This window comes from Athalia rosae, chromosome 1 (genome assembly GCF_917208135.1).
Source record: "Athalia rosae chromosome 1, iyAthRosa1.1, whole genome shotgun sequence".
Taxonomy (NCBI): Eukaryota; Metazoa; Arthropoda; class Insecta; order Hymenoptera; family Athaliidae; genus Athalia; species Athalia rosae.
The window spans coordinates 7,581,737-7,604,270 of NC_064026.1; the positions used below are offsets into that span (position 1 = coordinate 7,581,737).

General features: G+C 45.0%; 1 protein-coding gene across 1 annotated transcript; it reads left to right on the forward strand.

The window, feature by feature from the left end:
• The first annotated feature begins 573 nt into the window (after positions 1–573).
• On the forward strand, positions 574–20,675 carry LOC105685970 (tyrosine-protein kinase Dnt-like). Its single transcript, XM_012400482.3, has 8 exons — positions 574–1,265; positions 16,113–16,240; positions 17,912–18,318; positions 18,407–18,592; positions 18,960–19,098; positions 19,186–19,478; positions 19,578–19,737; positions 19,819–20,675. The coding sequence occupies exons 1-8, from the start codon at positions 1,157–1,159 to the stop codon at positions 20,065–20,067; spliced, it is 1,671 nt and encodes a 556-aa protein (XP_012255905.1). The 5' UTR covers positions 574–1,156; the 3' UTR covers positions 20,068–20,675.
• Positions 20,676–22,534: the final 1,859 nt, after the last annotated feature.

Below are 22,534 nucleotides of genomic sequence, written 5' to 3' on the forward strand. Positions count from 1 at the left end.
ACGACGACTATGACCAAGTATGTTTTACCAACTCTGATAGCAGCATAAGAAGTCAGCGTGATCGGAATGGTGATGTTACGTGATCAAATGCAGCTGGGTGAGCAGCGTTTCTTTCGAAACTTTAGTTTCGATCAGAAGTTTTTCACCTGTTTTTCATCCCCTAAAAAGTGGAAAGCTCCGCATTCTTATCGCATAAAAAATTCCCCAGTGAAACATCAGTGGCATGACGCAATTGAAGAAACTGAAGTCTGCGTAATTATAATTGTAAGGAATTCGTAACATTCACCCTTTTTTTGTTTTTTTTTTGTTTTTTGCGACACATTCTTTCGCTGATACACCGACACCTCCGCCGCGCTCCGATTCCCTTGATCCGGATCCCTCCGGGAGAAGTTGTAAGCCGAAACGTAGCATAGCCTGGCTCTGTTTGGTTCGTAGAAGCAATCGAAACGCGGCGTAGTGTGGGCGCAGCCGGCTCGGTTCGGGAAAGATCGGTGCTTTTCGTCGTCGATTTCCCCGTCCCCCGACCCCGCTGCGTCGCGGCGCAAGGCGTCCCGCAGCTTTGGGTTGCTGCAGCCACCGAGCTCATGGCGGAAGACACACTGCTGGTGTAGACGCCAGTTGGTTGTAGTCGACACGAAGGTTCGCACTTGTGCTCTGTGCTGCGCTTCGATATTTTTATAATTTTCGTTAGTTTATGAAGCGGAGGAGCAACGATAACTCGACCGATAAATTTATACACAGTAGATACGTCGCGTGAACAAAGTACCATTGAATACAATAGCTCGAGTCGAGAGATATTCGAGCTATTTTGCTGCCTTACGTCTAGCTGTCAAACGCGAGGTTTATTTTCGCGTCTATTCTCGGCGTTCTAAGACACGATTATACCCAACCGATTCGAATCATGCAAATCTAAGGGTACGAAACTAGTGCGCGTTCCGGTTCCACGGCGAACGGAGTAACGTTGACAAGTTCTGTTGTTACCGTTCTTTCGAGTATCAAGTTTTTTCAAATAAATAGGAGTAAGGTGTGTCTACGTGCACGTTGAAGTTCCGCGAAAGATGTAATAAAAATTGTGCTTTCACGGGGGTGGATGATTCGACTTCAGTAGCGGTTATTTGTTCTCTTCCCGACATCCGATCGTCAACAACCGGTCAACATGGGTCCCTCGTTGTTGTTGAGATTTGCCATCTGTTTCGCCGTTCTTCGACAAGGCGCGGGTAACTTCAACCTTTTCCTCAGTCAAGCGGAGGTTCGAAAACTCATGGGTAAGCATTCGGATTTTTTTCCTCCTCTAATGAAATTTCAAATTTCACGTCCACTTGTTCCTTCGTTCGCGTGAAAACTGGAGGCGGAAGTACAGGGGCGAAGCTTTATCTCCAAAAAATGAGAGGGAGGGTATAACGCGATTGACCACGCGTTTGTACCGGAAAGCTGCACGATAGAGAAGATCTAATTATAAATGAGAAGTTGTTCATTCGGCAGTTATCTCATCGTCGGTCGGTCTGCTTCAGCTCATTGCACTCGAGAGTCTTTTTCTAGACCCTTTGGTCTAAAATCCGTCTGCAGGTATAGCATGAAAAGAAGAAGCAGCTTTTTAATATCGAGTAACTCGGATCACGCAACGAGACGCGAAGACTCGTTATTATCGCCTTTTCGTCGATACGCTACCACGCGTGTAACGTGCGCCCTTTTAATTTAAAGAGCACGTTGCGTCACGTCAGCGGCAACAACGATCGGAGTAAACATCGTAGATATAGGAAGTAATATTCATCTCATCTCGCATCTCCCACTCTACCTTCGGAACCTTTAAAATTATCCCCTCGCTCCCTTCTACATCGGGGATCATTTGTTTACGGCTCAACGAACCGGACGTGAATCCGACAATCTTCACTCGATTGATCTGCGTTCGCCGCGAAGGACGGACCGAGGGGGAGGAACCGGCGCGGTTAACTTGAGATTTCACTCAACCATCGATACCGATGTGCGGAAATTTTACAGGCAATTTTATAGCGAAACTCTAGAAAAATCGGGACGTCGAGGCGTTCTGTAGTCGCAGCACGACGTACGCTGACAGTGGATAACATTTACGGTCTATTATTCTCCATCCCTTACTGCAACCCTGCGTACCTACCGAAACGTGGATAGATTACATACGTAGATATTACGTGAATATATATAGACGGCGTTGCGTACGTGTGTAGGTATATTGTATATATACGGTATAGGACGTATACGGGGATGTAATAAAATATTATAACGAGGGCCTTGTTAAACCGCGGAGGCGTGGGGGTGGAACAGCAGGACCGGTCCTAGTTTGTTTAGACACCGAATAATCGACAGTCACTTTTTCGTCGTTTATTTCCCTTTCTCCGAGTATACCCGTCTCACGCACACTACCGACTACGTTTTTTTCCCTCTTTCCTCTTCCTTCTTCTTCTTCTTCTTCTTACCGAAACCTTTTTTCCCCTCTTTCATGGGGTCCGGGCTACGACGGGTATACTACGGTAAGAGGAGAGGAGAGGCAAAGGCAAAAGGCCCCCTCAGATCGGACCCCGATATATATACCTACTTCTTCTGACCGTTCCTCGCGCTGCCCATATGGACTCCACGGACTCTGGTTCAAGGAAAACGGGAACGGGGTTTCTCATTTCCAAAGCGAACGCTACTCTATTCGGCTCCTGCAACGGGCGTTCCTCCCAAACCAAATTGACCGAATTATTACGCGCGCCGCACCCCCTTTATTTTCATTGAACGGAAAAGATGCGGCTACTCGCTTAAGAGTTTTGCTTTCAGAGTTATTTCACACCTTTCGTCGGAGTGACGATATCAGGATAATCATCAGAAACCAGAAGCGAAAATGTAAAAAACAATTACATTCGTTATTTTCATTCATATTCGAGCTCTTACTCACCGAAATGCGTACTCGCGACCAACTACACGTATACGTTTCTCTTATACAGCGACGACGTTCTATAGGGACACAGAGAGTAATTGTAATGATCGGTACTTTATATTAATTAACGCAACGTCAACGCGTTTTACATTCTCTCCGTTACAGCTTCGTGTATACATATATATCCGCAGCAGTCGGAGTTTTACTTGACAAAGTGGTAATTAGATATAATAAATAACATTCAGAGTATAAATTTAAGTGCTGCTGTTGCTACTACTATATAAAAGCGCGTATACATAATAAACCAGAGTAATTATTATTGCCTACAATGTTGAAAGCTTTCCAGTTTTGATTTTGTACAGTATTCACGCGTCGCTTATCACGTTAACAAATTAATTCGCTGTAACGTCAACACGGACGGATGCACCTGATTGATTACAGGTCATCGCGATACAATGCCCGTACGATACGGCAAACCTCGTAGTACGTTCGAATTCGAATGTCTACATCAAACGGTTTTCAATCTACAACATTCCACGTCGGTTTATTGAAACGAAAAATATTGCTATATAACATACGAAACCTCGTCATAATAAAAATATATCCACGTGCGTAACGTAGTAAGAATAACTGAAAGGAAAAAAAAAAAAAAATTGATCAATTCAAAAGCACATGCGGTCCTAAAAATTTATGCGTTATCTAAAAACATTCCGGTTCTATGAGCTGCCCGGCACCTTAGGGTCGTACGGAATCCTATTTGGATAAGATAACAGGCCGAAATTTGTCCCAAAACATGGCCCTCGGCGGTCTGCCCACTCGACCCGATCTTTAGCATGCCGCTGAAAAGGCCCCACGTTTTTATCCTTACCGACAAGACTATCGCCCTTTCGACTCCGAACGTGTTTCACTCGAATGCCTCCCGTGTTCTGCCTCTCTTCGGTCTGTCGAAGATGCGGAGTATAAACGAAAAAAACAAAATAACGAAAAAAAAAATCTGCCATCTATCTCACGTATCCCGTGAAAACAAGATGTTCCGTTACGTATTTATTCTCCCCTTTTTGTTTCATCGATCGAAGGAATCTGCGTCCTTTCACGTTGACCTACAATTTTACGGGAGGTAGGGGGGGGAAAAATGGTAATGGTAACACACATCAATTTTTCACAAAATAATCCGTTTGAATCAGAGTCCGTCGAACGAGTGCAAGTCGAACAGGCATCAGCTGTCAGGAGGCAGTGTCAAAACACTAAAACACCGCGAGACACCGAAGAAGCAGCTAGAACGCGGAGGGGAGGAGTAGGACGTGAGGCCGAAAGCGGCGGGTTTAGCGTTGTGCATCGAGCTTTGGGCCACTGCCTAGTTAGGGCCTGACAGGCCCATCTTGATGTTGTTGCCGAGAGTAGGAAGGGGGGGGGGGGGTGGGGACCTCAAAGGGCCCGCTGGGACCCCGTGAAAACGTTTATGTATGCACATAGGCGCCGAGAACACGGGCGCATTTTTTCCACGAGGACCAAGTCTGAATCTTGGTATACGGGATTTGTAATTCTTTCGGACGTCTCCCCAAAACACTCGGAATTGAACACTGCGCGGACCTCCGGCATCTTGTCCGCTTAAACTTTATCCCCTAATTTTTATAATTTAATTGACCAGGTGAAATATGTTAGGAATTCTTTTTTTTTATAGACGCATATTTGCATAATAGCGTAGCGCGAACGGCTCGAAATATTTATGAAATTTATGCCATTGATCGTGTGAAATCGAAAAATGAAAAGATATGTTTCGAGTATATTTGATCGTCGTGAGATATTGATCGGAAATTCTGGTTCGCGTACGGTGATTCACGACTCTCGAGCGTTGATACATCTTCGGCTGTTTGTCCTTGTCGCCGGGTCAAAAATTAATTCTTTTTAGGTGGTACGGACGGTAATCAGAGGAGATTGGAAGTCCGTTGATTTGCGTTGAGTTGCGTAGGCAGTCGAGAAGGCCGGAGCGAGTAGGAGAGGAATCGTAAAAGTGAGAGCAAGAGCGACGCCTCTGCGTCCATCAATCTCGAGACTCCTCGTTAAGATGCGCGTCTTATGCACGAGGTCTGTGCGAGTCCTTCTTCCTTCCTCCTTCTTCTTCGTTTTATACATACGTATACGTACTTACGTCCAGCGCGAGATTCTCTCATCTCGCATCTTACCGTTTTTCCAACGCGTTCTTCTCCGACTCCTCTTCGGCTTCGTACCACCTATACATATGTATACACACAAATGTACATCCAGTGCGTATAAAGAACGACGAACACGAAGGACCTTCCCTGGCCAGCGGTTGAAGAGTATTCGACATTTACATGCGCCCGCTTCGACCCGAAGGACCCCTGTGGGGATCCTCGTCTCGAAATACATCGACGGAATTATTCTTATACCCTCGATTTATGCGGACTCATACGTGTTTATAACCACGGGTGAACGTGCCTCGCCCATATACGTATACCAGCGGTGGACATGTTCCTATTTATCTAACTTTCAAAATCTAATACCGATGGGTACCAATAAAAACGTATACATACACGGTACGTTTCCAACGAGTGAGAAGACACTCTGTCCAGTTCCGAATCACCCACGATTTCGATCGCGAGAGAAAAACAAAAAAAACAAAAAATATGTTCACCCAACGGTTCTCTCCCATGGGAACCATCTTCGGAGACAAGAAGCGAGAATGAGGAGAGAAATAAAGAAGTCCTAGTCGGCCGAGTTGAGGAATCGTCGACAGTTACGGGAGTCCGGGGACGATTTATTCTTCGGTCTTTGCACGAGTGCAGACGATAGCGTAAAAGTTTTCAGATCGCGTTCCCAAAGTTTGACGTTGTAAAGTAAGTGGGGTGCACGCGGGCGTCACGGGAAGTAGGTACTTTTTCGTAAGATCCACTCGCTCTATTTTCCCGACCCCAGGGGGCACCGAGGATACCCGGTCCCGCTCCGCGGTAGTCAGGAGCTGCAGTGTCTTACGCATCGGGATCGAGGCGAATTCCCCGAGGAAGGGGAGGGAACACTCTAGTCAATTCCATTACACGGCGATTCGATGGAAATTATTTCGAAGCCATCCGTCACTCCGAGATGAAAACGAGCGTCGCGACGCCGCGTCGCTTACGTGGGTGCCCGCGTGTGTAATACAGATGCGTACAGTAAACTATCGGGGTGTATGTATACGTATATTCAAAAGCGTCGTCGATATAAAGTCCCACAGTCATCCGATGAAATTGCTTTACCTTCCCGGAAATTATCGTCATCTTTACCTATCGTATAGTCCCGTAGTGTACCGTACCTCTAAAACTAATGCATATACAACGAGATACGAAGTCCTCTTAGAATCCTAAAACAAATCGGGAACGGAGGACTATATGTATAAGCCGCTCGGAAGGTTTAAACCGCATCTTTATAGCCAGATAAAATAGTTCCGAATAATTTCATGACCGAATGTTACAAAACCTCGGCCGATGGTTCTTTTATAAATACCAAGCTCGCGGGAGCCGGGAAACGTCAAATTAGAAACCTGGATTCTAAAAGGTGTACAGGTATATTCGAAATAAAAAAAAAGATAGAAATGAAAAGAGAGCGAGTCGGACAATCGATTCCCAACGCCTGTATCTGTGGAGAGAATTAGTGCGTCACGTGGACACATATTTCCGAGACGCGTTATTCGTTACGAAAGAAATTGTCACCCGAGTAATAAGATTCGTAGTCGTTCGTTCCAGGGGCGTGTGAGCCACGTACACGTGTACGGTGAACAGGACATACGGGGGATACCGAAACTCTTGTTATATCATATGGAATATGGGGACGCTCGCAGCGATGTAAACTGCGTACGTACGACGTGGTATACCCCACGTGAATATGAGTTTGTACCCTAAGGTATACGACGTATACTTTATAACCAGGTATAGTACGAGGTAGAAAAGTAAAACGTGTGAGTGACAGGATCTTAACGAGCATCTGCGGCAGCCTCCTCTTTTCCTTCTTCTGCATGTCCGCGTCGCGTCGTCGTGTTTTGCTGCAGCCGAGAGAGATGATGAGTCGTAAGTTTTGTTACCGTCTGCGCAGCGGCGTGTTTGAATATTTATTTTTAATTGATATTTCGTTGCACCGGACACTTCGAATATACATATATATGCGCATTTGTTCGTCTATTCTTTTTTATTTGGTTAAAAAAAAAAAATTCATTCATTCATTTTATCAACTCGTTATACCTGTACGGAAACACGTGTGATTGTGTTATTCTATCGTGCGATATAAGTGCGCGCGCGAGTGGATTTATAGGAATAGTTACCTAGCGCTGGGGAATCGTTCGTACGGGATCGAGAAACTGCATCACCTGCTAACGAGCTGAACATCGGAAGGTATCTTTTCATGACAAACGAATCGACCCAGACGAACCCTTACTCCCGATGACTCGGCGAGAACTCCGCCGATACCTACTTTGGGAATATTGTATGTATTTTTTGCCGAGACAAACAGCTTTTGACAAATCAGCGTTTAAGTGGTTTCTACTGCCCGTCGCACCGTGAGTGATCAGTTCGTCCTGGAACCCGCCGCATTCGACCACTTTTCTTCCTTCTTTCTTCTATTTGTTTATTATTTATTTATTTTTTTTGTTTTGCTCCGTTCTACCTACGTATCCGCGTACCCCGAGGCTTTATCTAATATCCTTTCACCTACCTCGTTACGCCGTCGTTCGTTTTAACCGACAAACTCAATTCGGGAAAAATCGATAAACTCTGAATTCGTTTTTCTTCGGTTCGAATGTTTTCTAATGTTTGTCGAGAATATTTTTGATTCTGGAAATCGTTCGTCAGTCATTGTGTGTCTAGGATTCTACTCGAATATTTTCAAAGTCCCCAACCCCCATAAAGTTAAAACTAAAAATGAAAGAAACGCATGTTTCGATTCTTATCGACGGTTGTAGCATCCCTGGCGTGACGGAGCGAAGGGAACAAACATCGGAAAGCTGTTTAAAATTTGGCCCTTCGAGAAACGAGGGATATCTCGTCCGGGAATCGGGACAGCGGGGGGGCAGCGGGGTCTCAAAGCCACACGCAGGAGCTGCGTATGGCCTGGCCTCACTTCAGCCTTAGACTCACTCGGATCTAGCAGCCCATGCCTTTTTACGTCTCATCCCCCGGGTGCTTGGCAGCGAGTCCCGGGCGAAGTGATAAATGGTACGCGACAATCCCCGTATACGTTCCCTGAGGGACCAGGAAAAGGAAAGATATATCTATCCTAGGATCTGCAGGAGGGTGGTTTTCTACCCTGTCCGCTGCAGCATGTGGATCCATAGATTCTGTCACGTCTGGGGTGTAGGTCAGGTTTTCTTCCCGTCGATTCTATTGGTGCGTTAATGGCCACGAGTTGACAAAAAGAAAAAAAAAAAAAAATAAGAAGAAGATGAAGAAGAAATGAAAAGAATGAGGAAAAGAAGAGAACCTTTGAGTGGAGATTCGGGGTACGAAACCATTGCTCAAAATTGTCAAACTGAAGTAAGAAAGGACTCGCACTGTCCTTTGCATCGGCGCGTCGTCTCAATTCCGAAAAAAGTCACGTCGTCTGTAGCTGTCAAGGGTACGACAGAAGGGCTCAAGACTAATCCTTGATTTTAGTACAATTGCCACCGAATAAAGCCCCGCTAATCCAACTCCCATGTATCCGTAAGGACCGCGTTCTTATTATTGGCGAATCGGTAGAACATCCGACGCGCCATATGCTCGAAGGGACTAACGCGAGATGTCTCAATCACGCTCCCATCTGTCGCACTACAATCCGACAATGGGACATCTCTGGACGCTATTTATCCAATGGATTCATTGCCTCCCCCGCCCCAGACGTCCCCGTGGTAAAATGATAACGATACCGATGAGTACAATGACGAAGCTCTTCGTCGATATACTTCATCCAATCGCGTTATCATCACGACCGTTCTTATTTTATCTACGGGGACAGGAAGAGTTCTATTTGCCTTTCGAGTTCCTATGCTCCTTTTTCAGGGTCGTAAACAAATAGTAGGAAGATTCGGGAAAGTCCTTGAAACTTGGACCCACCGCAGACTTGCGGAGAAAAGGGAGGCAGAGAAAGAGAGAGAGGGAGCAAGAAAAGTGATGCAGCCGGAGGTTAATGACGGTTTAGTGAAGTGTATAGGCAGACTCACTAAAATTTTACCTATACCGTATAGGTATATACCTTGTTCGAGTTTATGGTTTAGGAATAAAATATGAGAGGAGAGAAAGGATTCGATTGGAATATATCGAAGAGTCAGTTTCAGAGGTGAGGTTTGGAGTCTCGCTCGTTAAACGGTTACGATGTAGCGAAAAAAATAATATGGGCGGCAGAAGATTTCACCGTGTAATATTTTATGGTTTTGAAAATTATTTAAAGTTCGGCGACGGTAACCGGATATATTTGGTGCCGTGGACGCTGATGCGGGTCTCCAGTTTCTTCTCCTTAAGCTGCTATACTATATCCTTATCCTTATAACACCAAAGGACAATTCTCGTAAAGTAAGAAACCTTAGTGCTCGATTCCACCGGTAACTTTATAGCGCGCCAGGACTCAAGGTGAGTTATGACCCATGTCACTTAACTTACGCCTTCCTGGACTCCTCAGTCCGCAGCTGGGCTCACGGACGCGGGTAGGACTTGTCTAGACTTATGGGTTATTCAAGACACCGACAGACTTCCTCTCTGCCCCACGTAGGTATACATACGTATATACCTACCTGTGTTTATATATATGTATATATTTCATATATAGTACATCCACCACCTATCTTTACCTTTCATCCTCCCCCTATTACCTACCCTACGATGTCCCGCTGCACAACGAAATATGCTAAACGGCAGGGGATGTGGAAGCAGCCCCTTGGACATTTAGTCCCGGTATAACGTTATCTGGTAAATACAACGCGTCGCACTCGAATCCCCAAAGTATTTCAGACCTCAAGCGGAGTCTGACCATGTTTTCAAGCGGGTTCGGGTAATAATTTTAAGGACCTCGAAGCAGACGTTCGAGTCGTTGCACGAGCGGCAGTGACGTATTTCTCTCTCATTCGTAAAATCGTTTTTCGTCCACTTTCGTATTTTTCAACGTTGTATAAGAATGGAGCTGTGACAATGAATAAAAGTGAGGAACAACGGAGGAGGAGCGAGAAAGTCGAGCAGTTTTAAAATCACGGGTTATCCGTATCGCGACGGTGATTTTGAGCCGTTGCCGGTGTCGCTGCGGGGTGGGTGGGCGTCGCTCGTGATCTCGATCTTCTCGATTACCGAGATCCCTTCGAGTCAGATTTCGTCGTCGTGAATGACGGACGTATACGTATAATCGCAGGGTACAGATCGTGTTTGTATAGCGACAGGATCCCCTCGTCCCGCGGTCCGACAACCGGTGCTGCTGCAGCGCAGCGCCAATTTCAAAAAAGACCTGGACGCCCGCGAACAATACGAAAAAAATGACACCGAAAAATGAAATTACAGTCCTCCTTTGTACCCAGGCGTTGGTTCGTGTAGATCCAATATAACCCATACCCTGCAGTCCCCGCGCTTACAGTATACGACGAAGCGTGTTTCTCTTTATTCTTCCGTCTCTCCTGCGCGTCCCGTTGCAGCCCACCTCTCTCCTTTTCCAATGCATCCAGTCCCTTATTCCCTTCCCCATACAAAATAGCACCGCGCCACAGGATCTCGTTATACGTTGCCTCCTCGCAAGTCCCAACTTCCAAGTCCGTTGTGCTTGTAGTAAAAGGAGGAGGACTCCGTGGTAAAGGAAGGCAGCAATGGTTTCGTGTTCCAAGGTGCTGGGTTTCTGGCCCAAAAAAGCCCCCCCCCCCTCCCCCCTCCCTCTCCCTTAAAACTTCCAGCCCGCTAACCCCCCGCCTCTATATTCCTATTCACTACCCTACGCTCCCCGGGTTTCTTCTATAGACGAAATTTCTCTCCTATGCTTCGCTCGTCACCAAAGTGAAAAGAGTATTTTGACAGCGGGGGACACGGAGGCCTGCGAAATTCCGACGGTTGTTTCACGCCTCGTGCAGAAAAAAGAAGTAAAGAGAGAAAGAAAAAAAAAAATAAAACGAAGAAACAACCGTAATCTCATCTCTTCAACTTAATCTAAGGTGCAATATACCTGTTGTACGGTATATATGATCTAAAACTCGACGATGCAACGCGGACGAAAAACGGAGCAGCTCCCACCCTTACGTAACCGCAGGCACGGAAAAGACAGGTGTTTATTGATTTATAATTGACCCTTGTCGACCGTGACGATCTTAATTGGATATCGTGCTGCACGCCGTTAACGCGACGCGCTTCTACTTTCGGTAAACGGTACGAATACCACCACGGCTGTCAGCACTCTCCCAACAACGCCTATTACAACCAATGTCCACGTCGCGTCGGAGCATAGATCATGAACCGGTGCTGTACGTGTACTTCGCGAGCGAAGTTATATGCTTCGGTATCACCTATGCCCTCACTACTTCCATCCAGACCAAGAGTAAAAAAGAACAGTCCGACTACTCGTTCGTTCTTCTACGGAGATTTACAGCGTATTCCATACCTACCCGCTGACAGCGGTGATCGGAGTCACTCGCAATATTTCAGCTCAACCGCATCGTTCGTAATAACTTTTCGTCAACACTCCGCGCCTTCGAGGTCACGCGTAACGGTGCGTGTGGAATTGCACCGTCAACCCCGGACACCGTTATCGAGCGAAGGGCGTAGGAATTTTCGAAATATCAACGGTATCGCTTGGAACGCGTTCGATTGATGGATATGGAGAATAATTACTCGACTCGCTGATGAAATCTCGGTGTGCAACGTATGGTTACGCATATCGCGTGATCGTCTTCCAAGTTGAATGAGACGTGAGCAATAAATCTTACTTCTGGAGTACAACGTTTACGACGTTTCTCTATAATCTCGACCAAGAATTTAACGAACCTTCGTGCTTCGATTTTACTCACGGTTGGCCAATTTCTCTCTCCGATCGCATCGAGGATGTAAAAAACAAAAAAACTCGCATCTCCCCCAGGTCGTATCCCGCGCCTCTGACTTGTGTTCTTTTATGCGGTTTGGTGTACCGCGGGTCTTTGTTGCGGAGGTTTCTTCTTCGGCTCGGTCGGCACTTACCTTCAAAGCAGCAGCTAGCTAGAAACTATATCGTAGACTCCCGAAGGGCGTAAGGTACTGAGTCGCGGTGAATAACGCCGCGTGGAAGGGGTAAGAAAAAGGTGGCGCGTGGTTGGATTCGTCCGCTCTTTTGCTGTACTTATGGAGAAAAATCTCGCGCATATACTACAAACCTTCGTAGAAACACTCGTTCGAGTTTCGACGTTGCGTTGCACGTACGTACGTATACGTACATACCTATGTGCGCTGCCCTCGTCGCGAGGTCTAGCACTTCCGAAGGGTCGCACTTCTCATTGAGGGGAGTAGAAAACGTAGACATCAAAGGCAGGCTGGAAAACTACCCGACGCTCTCTCGCTCTCACTCTTTGCCCGCGTGCACTTTCCTTCCACCATTTACCTACACGTATACAGGTACAGTGTACGCGTAGGTATATATATATACACACCCGCGCTCTCTTTGAGACCTACAGTTGCCATAGAAAACATAGAACTCGAGGATCATATATACCTATACATTTTCGACCGTTCCCGCAGGACGCTGTTCCTTCCCTTCGCGATTAAGCTGAGGGGGCCTCTTATTACAACCGTGGCCCATTATGAATTCATTATTGCTCATTTTGGTCGTAATTTGCAACGATTATCGTTGAGTTTGATATTATCGAATTGCGTAACCACAATCTAGGGATATGTGCAGAGTGAAAATTTGTTTCTTCGTGTTTTCGAAATTCTTCAAAATCGAACGTGGCGAGAAGACAATATCGAACCGCCGCGATACGTTGAAAGTTGAGCAGGTTTTTTTTCTCCGGCCATGTTCGGAGTTTAAAGAGAAGGACGTAAGGTCGGAAGTCAGGGCAGGGTCCAGGGACGTTCGCGAACGGCGATGATATCCATAGTCCCCGACCGACCGCGGTGCGCGGTAACGAGACACGACCAGGATTTTTAAGTCACTCGGAGTGCGAGCCGGTATATCTATACCTGCGGAGGCCCCTGCTCCCCAGGATCGTGTGTAAGGATGGATATTCTACACTGTGCAGAATGTAGTTGCACCGCATCCCCGTGGGTAGGAGCCTCTGGGGTGTGGGTTCAAAATACATGTACATGTATTTACTCCGAGGTCGACTCACCGTGTCGCACGAATTCGTTTTGTTTCACCGCGGCGCATCGGCCTTTACCGGTTTTCTGCATCAGATATCGCACCCACGACCCAGCCTTCTGCCCTTCGCTTCCCGACTCCACCGCGCTTGGTACAGAAGTACCTTTCCTCTTTTCGCTTCTTCTTCCTCTTCTTCTTCTCCCCCTTTCGCTTCTTCTTCTTCTTCTTCCTTTTCTTCTTCGGAACTCCGCGCAACTCGCAACGTCGCGTAGTATTTGCGGCACCGGATCGGCGAGAACCATAAACTTGCACGGAATTGATTTTGCGATTTATTCAACAATTTATGTATTTATGTATCGTGCACATGTACAATACACTTTCTCAGCAGACCTTGCACTGTTACGAACAAAGAATTTCAAACTCTCACCGCAGCTGCTTAGTTACCCGAATGTATGGGTGTATATATGTACTTGAAAAAAATTTTCTTAAAAAGAAAATAAAAACCATCCCCACAATAGCCGTTCTCCGTTTAAATGGGGGAACCGTACTTAAGTCAAACGCAATTGATGGAAATGTTGAATTCAATTACCAAAAAAAGTTTACCGCGCTTCAGATATGGACGATTAATAATAATTTATCGGTGAAATCGAGTTGAATTTCGGAAATACACACAGACGGCATGTGTACATCTTCGAATGCACAGGACGGGCGTTTTCTTCTTGCGGCGTGTTATATAGGAACACCTGCCCAGCATGTGTGGCGGTGGTAAAAATTTCCAGGTTCCACAGTTGGGGAAGCTGAAATCCTGCGAGAACTTGGGGAGGAGCTGTTATTTATTTGGCTTGTCAGAGCTATTGACAGCCTCCTTAAATCAGGAAGAGGATATCCTTGTTAAATAAAAACGGAAAACGTTGAGCCTCGTAATTCCTAATTCCTAATTTCTGCTTCCCTTCGTTGTTCGCCCAGCCCCCTACACACACACACACACACACACAAACACACCTCTAAACACGTCGCTATATAAACTCGAACAAAGCGGCTGCATCTCAGAATCTAGGGGTGGATTCGCCAGTAGGAGCATTAATACGGGCTCATCCAGTTCCGAAATGATTGGAAAAAGTGACCTCATAAATTCTGATCAAGTCCCGTTTTCTTCGGTTTTTTTCTTAGAATATACTCTCGCGAATTCTCCATATTGGTTAGGGGAGGGCGGGCAAAATGAGGTGGAGAGAAAAAATGGGCTACCCTAAAAATTTTTTATAATTCTTTTTAAAAATGATCGAAGAGAACTTGAAACATCATTCTGGATTAAATTTTTTTCTTCTCATGGTTCCTTGAGTACCCCGTTTCGCCCCGCCTACCCCTGTATAGATATTTATTTTGGCGGTTGGAGATCCTCGCAGTATGAAATGAGTTCGAAACCGATAGATTCTCTTCTACGTAGAATAAAACTTGGATATTTCAGCGGCGCGCTGTAAAAGCCGCCAGCATTGATCGAAGAATGAGGTTTGTAAAATATCGAATATCCCGCAATAATATCGCTTTCATCTCATCAATATCGACAACTGAACGACCGTATCTATGTACATACATATGCGCGGAATACACACTATATTCCGGCGTAATCTACCGGTAACTACACATGACAATGGTTCATAGTAAATTTGCTTTAAGAAAAAAAAAAGAAGAAGAAAGGAAAAATCATTTTACTCGAGAGAAATGTTATAGACGAAGAAATCCGAGACTTGAAGAATACGCAGGTGATCGTGCGATTTCTATCGGTTGAAGCTGCGATGCTGCCTGCGGTCGCGCCGTCGCGCCTCGCCTTTTCGTTAATTAAGCATTTGCTAGTCGGATCGAATGAAAAACACGACCAACATATTTAATTCAACGATTTTTATCGCTCGACTATACATATGCGCGCACGGTGTATACACACACACGCGTTTAAAAACCCTGAAGGTTCTCCGTCCCAAGTTCAGCTAGTTAGCGCGCCTACTCCATCCTATTCACAGCCATGCGCCAGTTTAGTACCCTCGGGAATCTTTTTTTCATTCACGACCTCAGCTAATTAAAAATACGTCGTTAACAGCTAGGGGAATCCGCAGACTAGATTTAATCACACGCTCTGAAACCGGGTTGCGGAGTAGTAGTATATCGCCTCCGTTTTTTGTGCCTCTGCAGCCTTTGCCTATTTCCCCATCGGATGGCTTCGCCAATTCCGTGACGCCGTTGCCAGCAGCTATAATCGTTATACTGAATTTTCATCTTTCGCGTCGCGCGCTACACACGGACCTCAAATTCTTTTGCGGGGCGCCTGATCGTAATCCGGGGCAAGATCTCTGGGGACCTTTGGGACGGACCTTCGGTTGACTTTTATTTTTCTGAGTCATCCCACCCGCCGTATACCGTTCGAGAGCATTATCTGATGCACGAAGAGGCTCCGAGCCTGCTGCAGAAATGCAGGACATTGCAACCGTAATAACTTCTATCGGTACACTATACCTCTATATATACTGTACTCGCGTCGGATCCCTTCGCGATATTCATTTTCGATAAAATTCGCGACGATTCCCTTGCGACGTATCAAACAAGCCAAAAGTTATCGCGCGCTATACCCCCGAATACAATAGAAATAATTCGCTCTAGGTTCGGTGACGTCTCGTTACGCACGTACCTATATATTTTCGTGACGTCAATACATTCGTCATCGCGTTTCGCGTGAGCCCCTGAAAAATATTTCAAAGTTGTTTCAGTAAAATCCAGACGAAGCTCGAAATGATGTCACAAGATTTTACTGCGTCGCGTGTCCGCGACACTAAGATATAATCGTCGTCGCATGAATCGCTGTAATTCTCACGGGTCAGCACTTTACGTTGTCCGTTTCCCGCACCCACGTATTGCGCAATTATTGTTTCATAACACATTGAATAATCGCGATACTGATGGACAAATTGATTTCTCGTTTCAGGACTACAAGCAGAATTATTTTACGTACGAAGTGGCGTAATCAACGAATACGCCATGGCATTCGTCGTCCCGGTTCCCGCCCAAGTTCACAAGCTCCACTTCACATGGGAAAGTCTAGCTGGTAGGCCGGTAAGTAATTCGCAACAACGTGTACAATTTTATGGTCTCTGTCGGTGTTCGGGTGCGGCCTCTCCCCTCCTTCTTCTCTTCCACCCCCCCGATCTCATTTTGCAAAATGAAGACCACCGAAAAAAACAAAACAAAAAGACAAAGAAGATGATCGTAACATTCTTCATCGCAAAGTAGTCGCGGTATACGCATTTGTAGATATATACGATATCGGTAGTCCGATGGTTAAACACGGTTCAATAATCATCTCGCGAAAAGCCAGGCGCGTCAAGGTTCGCCGAAGAGTTACGAGCGGGTAATTTTTCCCGTCTATACCATTATTCGCGGTTGATCGTGTATTGGTGGTACGTACGTAGAGTACGGTGTATGTATGAGGGTATAGTAGGTACACAGATCTATATACCTATACGTTGATACGGTTAAGTCGGCTATCGAAGCGTGCCGTATTCTCTACGACCTGCAGCGAAGCGATATTCACTGATGCGGATACCGCGACCGGGTCGCTGAAACAAACTAGAAGACACAAGATATTTGCGGAATAAAAGATGTACTGTAGCGCGAGAAAGAAATTGCTCCGCGCCACCTGAAATCCACGGTATGTGTCTTACGTGTCGGATTGACTTGTCCCGTAGGACGTGGATCGGAGGTAAAAAAGACCGTGGAAAAAAGTTAAAAGAAGGAAGAGAAGGACGGTAAAGAAAAAAAAAAAAATAGAGAGCCCAAACAACAAGTTGATCGTCGTGTGCATCGCCAGGGGGTTTGGGATACAAAGTATCGCGCGTCGCGTTCCTTCAGCTCTTAACTTTGTTCGAGGGCCCTACGCGGTTGGACCGAAAGACTGACGAGCTGCTAGGGGACATCTGTCAGACGTCCTGACACGGCGCACCGACCGACGCCGAGTCGATGTCCCAAATATGTATAACTTTAAACGGCTCGCCTTGTCTGACCGGTATTATGTACCATTTGTGCTCCAATATAAGCGCGTCGGCTCCATGAACGGAATCGCTCGCGTTTAGATTTCATATTACAATTTATTCAATTTGTAAAAGTTCCTTTTTTTTCTGGCGTATTTCGAATGTCGATTTAACGGTCTACCGACTCGCGAAACTGATTTGTAGTTATTGTTATTATTTCGTTTTCATTCCGTCGATAACCGGATGAGAGGTTTCTTGTTTCCCGTGACGAACAATGTACCGTAACGTGTCGTTCGTTTTTGATCGTGAAATAAATCGATTCAAATCCACATTGTCATTTGACTTTTGATGCGATTCACTAAACGAAATGTACTTCAAGTTCTGCCACTCTTCGGGCTATTTTTAAGGCTTCAGGGCGCCGAGTCCCCTCGAGGAGTCAAGCTTGCTTATTTGAGAAGGTCTAACTTTTTGAGCGTTGTAAAGTCTTACGAGTTTGAAGTGATTTGTTCGTTTTTTTTTTCTTTTTTTTATTCATGTTTTTTCTCTATTATACACACAACACCGATCTCGGATGTAATCGTAGACAGATTGACATATTTGTCTACGATATTTGTACTAACTTGAACTTGAAAAAAATCGAAACATGATACTTCTCCGTAACGAATTTCGAATCTGATGAGAAACCGAAACTTATCAGAATCGTTTGACGATGAATTAAATTTTCTTAAGCTCTAAGTATTCGATACAATTTTTTCAGCTGCCTTACACGATGTCTGTGGACATAAGCAACCCCTCGGCGTTGAGCAGTTCCTTAAACGTTTCTCAAGCCGGTGAAATTCCAATCGGGGGTGTTCAGACTTGGGCGTTGGCTCTGCACTGTGGCCCATACGACGCAGAAGTCGATCTTGCCCTCCGCATAAACGTATCGCGTTCTCGTTATAATACGACCAGCATAGTCTTGCGTCGCAATAAAATATGCTTGAAGGACAACGGCTATCCTGGACCAGAAGAAGTCCTGGTAGCTGCTCCTGGATCGAGTTCTGGTGGACAGGTATTCTACGCGGCGATCGGATGCGCCTGTGCGTTTATCGCCGCGATTTGCGTACTCGTTATCGCCTATTACGTCCGAGATAAGAAGACTCGAAGGCACAGAGACCCTCTCCAGTAAGTTCGAACACGATCGAGAGATGCGGCGAAATTTTCCTCTCCTCGAATTGACAATTTAATAAAATATCACATGAATTACGTACAGAGAGTCACGGGGTCTCAGTTCCGCTTGCAGCGTAGAACGAGGAGCCGGCGTTGGTCCAGCTCAGACATTTTTACCCCCGGAAACACCGCCGCCTTTGTCAGCAGCTTCTACCTCCAGTTACAGAAGATTAGACGACAGACCCAGTCGGGAACTGCACGAGAGAATTCAGGAGATCACCGTGCAAAGGTTAGTCAACGCTTCGTTTCCATTCGGGTTTAAAACATGCCAGATAATTCTGGCCATCAATTTACTCCGCGTTTAGACGCGTCAAATGCCGATATTTCACGTCACCACTTATACCCCGTTGACGCGCGTACCGTCTAACCGATCGCGCCCAAAATAAACCCCTGAGAGAACGTAAGGAGAGCGATAGCTTGATCCGTTATACGATGCGAGAACGACGTTAGTCTAATTTGGTACGGGTTTAGAAAATAAAGGGTTTTACGTCGGCAGATGCCGATCGTCTCGAGTACACGGAACCCCCATTCTACTATCGAGAGTACACCGCGTGATTAATTGAGCGGCGTTCTCTTTTTGTCTTTTCTTCCTCAAGGTGTAGAGTGCGACTTCTTAGCATTGAACTAGAAGGCACGTTCGGTCGAGTTTACCGAGGAAGCTATCACGAGGAGGGTGCCCAAGCACCGAGAGACGTTCTCGTCAAGACGGCCGCTGAACACGCGTCTCAAGCACAGGTAAGCGTCGATTTTCCATACTTTGTTCGATCGAACAAAGATTTTAATCATTTGCGCTAAATTCATTGAAAATTTCTTCGTTTACAGGTCGCTCTGCTGCTTCGAGAAGGTTTGGCGCTCTACGGTTTGAGTCATTCAGCTCTGCTACCGGTCTTGGGCGTCTCCATCGAGGATAGAGGAGCACCGTTTTTGCTCTATCCGCACACCGGTTACAGAAATATGAAACGTTTCTTAGTCAGGTGCAAATTGAGTAGCGAAGGACCTCCCAGAGCACTGACCACACAGGGTGTAGTCGAAATGGCACTACAGGCTGCTAAAGGTGCTCAATATCTGCACAAGAAACGACTGGTGCACAGAGATCTAGCCGCGAGGAATTGTGTGTAAGTATTTCATCTCGTAAATCATATACCTGACGATACATCGATCCGTAGTGAATAAATATCTATAAATTATTGGCGATTTATTTTCAAATATTGCAGTGTGGACGATGAACTGAGAGTCCAGATAACGGACAATGCATTGGCGAGGGATCTCTTCCCACAGGATTATCATTGCCTGGGGGATAACGAGAACCGTCCGATCAAATGGCTGGCAATAGAGAGTCTCACCAATAAGACGTTCACCACCGCTTCGGATGTGGTAAGAAATCTGCCTGTTTTTTTTTTTTAATTCCGTTTTTCAATGTGTCCCGACTTAATTGTTTTCCAACTTTGACTTCAGTGGGCCTTCGGAGTTTTGCTGTGGGAATTGACGACGCTGGCCCAACAGCCTTACGTTGAAGTAGATCCATTCGAAATGGCAGCATACCTGAGGGATGGCTATAGATTGGCACAGCCGATAAACTGCCCCGACGAACTCTTTGCGGTGATGGCTTACTGCTGGGCGATGTCTGCCGATGAAAGACCAACTTTCAGCCAACTTATCGTATGTCTGCAGGAGTTTCACACCCAGCTAACTAGATACGTATAAACTGCCTGTCCATTAAGACAATAATATATTTAAAAGAAATGAAACGTACAAATTTATATTCGATTCTCATAATTCTTATGTAACTATATATAATACGTATGTCTGTAAATATTTGTCCAACGATTAGTGTATGTTGTCCTGTTTCCATCCACGTTTTTTAACGAGCTTTGATCTTCTTCGAAAAAGAAGAAATCCAGATCTGAATCTTTGTACGTAATTTACTGAAGATATTATCGAATAAGCTGAAAAAAAAAATAACGTGAAAAACTCACTGCCAATATCAGCGACGGATCGAAATACATCACGTTTACTTCGTTATAATGAAAGAAAATTTCTCTATATTTTCTTCAATCGAGTGAGAGAAGTTGGTATCTGATACGTCGTACCTACTGCCGCACACCGCTCCGACCATTAAAAATGAAAAATAATAATAATTTCGTTATACGACGCTGAATGTGCCAATTTTTGTACTTTTGTATATAATTGAAATACCATAAGAATCTCTGTACATAAAAAATATATATTATATTAATTTTACGTGTGAACAAATTATAAAATACATCTTAGTGATCGCGAAATCGCGATGGTCTAAGCTTGTTTCAATGTAATATGAAATTTTTATTCCCTTGACACATTTCCTTGATTTTCATTTCATGGTGCTTTCACGCACCGTGGAAATAAGATTCCAAAAATTACAGGCGGCAAGAGGGTGAAGAAATGCCCACGGGCGGATTTTTTTCCCTCCCGCGTGTGGTGATTATTGAGAAACTTATTCGCGCTGATTAACGAATCCCTTGCCACCGTACTAATAATAGTGATTCAAAAATAGAAAAGGTTAAGAACTTACTTCGCAAGAATCATTCGTCAACCTATGAAATATGTCTTGTCGTGTAGTCGACCCCTGTAATTCATATCTAGCAGGCGTCTGGTCGGGTGACAAAATTAATGGGATTTCACTGACGCAGGTACGTCTTGTTTAAAATGACAAATGATTAAGGTCTTTTGAAATCAGATATCAAAAGAAATTCATTCTCGAAGGCAACCGACATCCAGAGTTGAGATGAGACGTCCTTCGTTCCTGCCATTGTCGTTATTATTATTACACTTTTTTTTCTCCATCTGATATCGTAATTACGCAGTCGGTATAAGATTCGGATAAACTTTTTACGCTTTTTTCTTGAAATCGGGTGTTATCAAATTGAACCACTGAATACAAGGTTCTCAGGGGAAAAAGTACAGCTTCCGTTTCTCACTAACAAACCGGGCTCCGAACTATGGGGGGAACTTGCAGGTTTAATTCATTGTTTGCTTCCCAGTTTACCCGAGTGTTGTGTTCACGAGCAATAAAATAATTCAGTATAAGTTTAACAGTATGAATAACGAGAAGAAAAAAAAGGAATGAATGAATGAATCTGACAAATATATGAGTTTCCCATACCAAAACAGACATGCAAACCACCATTAGCGTGAGAGCCATCGATCAATGACATATTTTTGCCGTCATTACCAGCCAAAATTCGCGGATGGTTCCGATCGGTTAGTTACGGTGCATTAAGCACTGCAGTTCTTTATCAACTGTGCATCCGCAATGGGATGAAAAATACTCGGGGGCCCTACCCCTTGGGAATGGCCAACAGGAAATCCGAACGTGTGAAAGACAGTTAACGGAACGACAGACCAGAAAAATAGATAACGTACTTACGTTAATCGTGAGAAAGAATCATTAACGTCGATTATTATCCACGTCTCCTCAAGTTTTAATATACGCAACGCCGCGTGAACCTTGTTACAGTTTTTCTGTGAGAATATTTTAAGGATTCATGCACGTGTTATATTGCCAGGGAGATTGTTCCTCCGCTCTATTCTGCAGCCGTCATTATTCCGCCCTTTTCTCTGCAGATGCAATTAGATCGAACTTCTGTCATATTTTAAAACTTTATGAAGACCTCGACACTCGGTTTCCGCAGGTGGTGAGGCAATTATCAATAGCCTGGAGACTTCAACGCCACCATCGTTATGGGTGAGTTTTTCTTCCGTTTACAAACGAGGAAAAAGATTTATAAAAACAAATATGCTGGGTACAAGAAGATAGGATTAACGATCGAAGCCAGCGATCGGAACGTATAACTACTATTTGTGGTCGAACATCTGCGGTTTACCAGACGCTTCGCTCATGAAACTATGAGCATATTACCTGTGCGGACACTGTAATCCAAGTTCATTTGGATATAAGACAAATAAACGGTTGATTTTTGCAGCAAATAGATAACTGGAAGAGTATTTTTTTTAACGCCGCACGCACGTTGATCTGCACGATTTTATACGTTAACTCGACAAATGAAAAATAATAAAAACAGAGCTCATACATCGCACACCCGATGCGCGTGATCTCACAAGTACAACGATGACTGTGAAAAAAGTAAGTTCAACTATTTCAAGCTATCCCGAACTTTTTTTCAAATCTTCG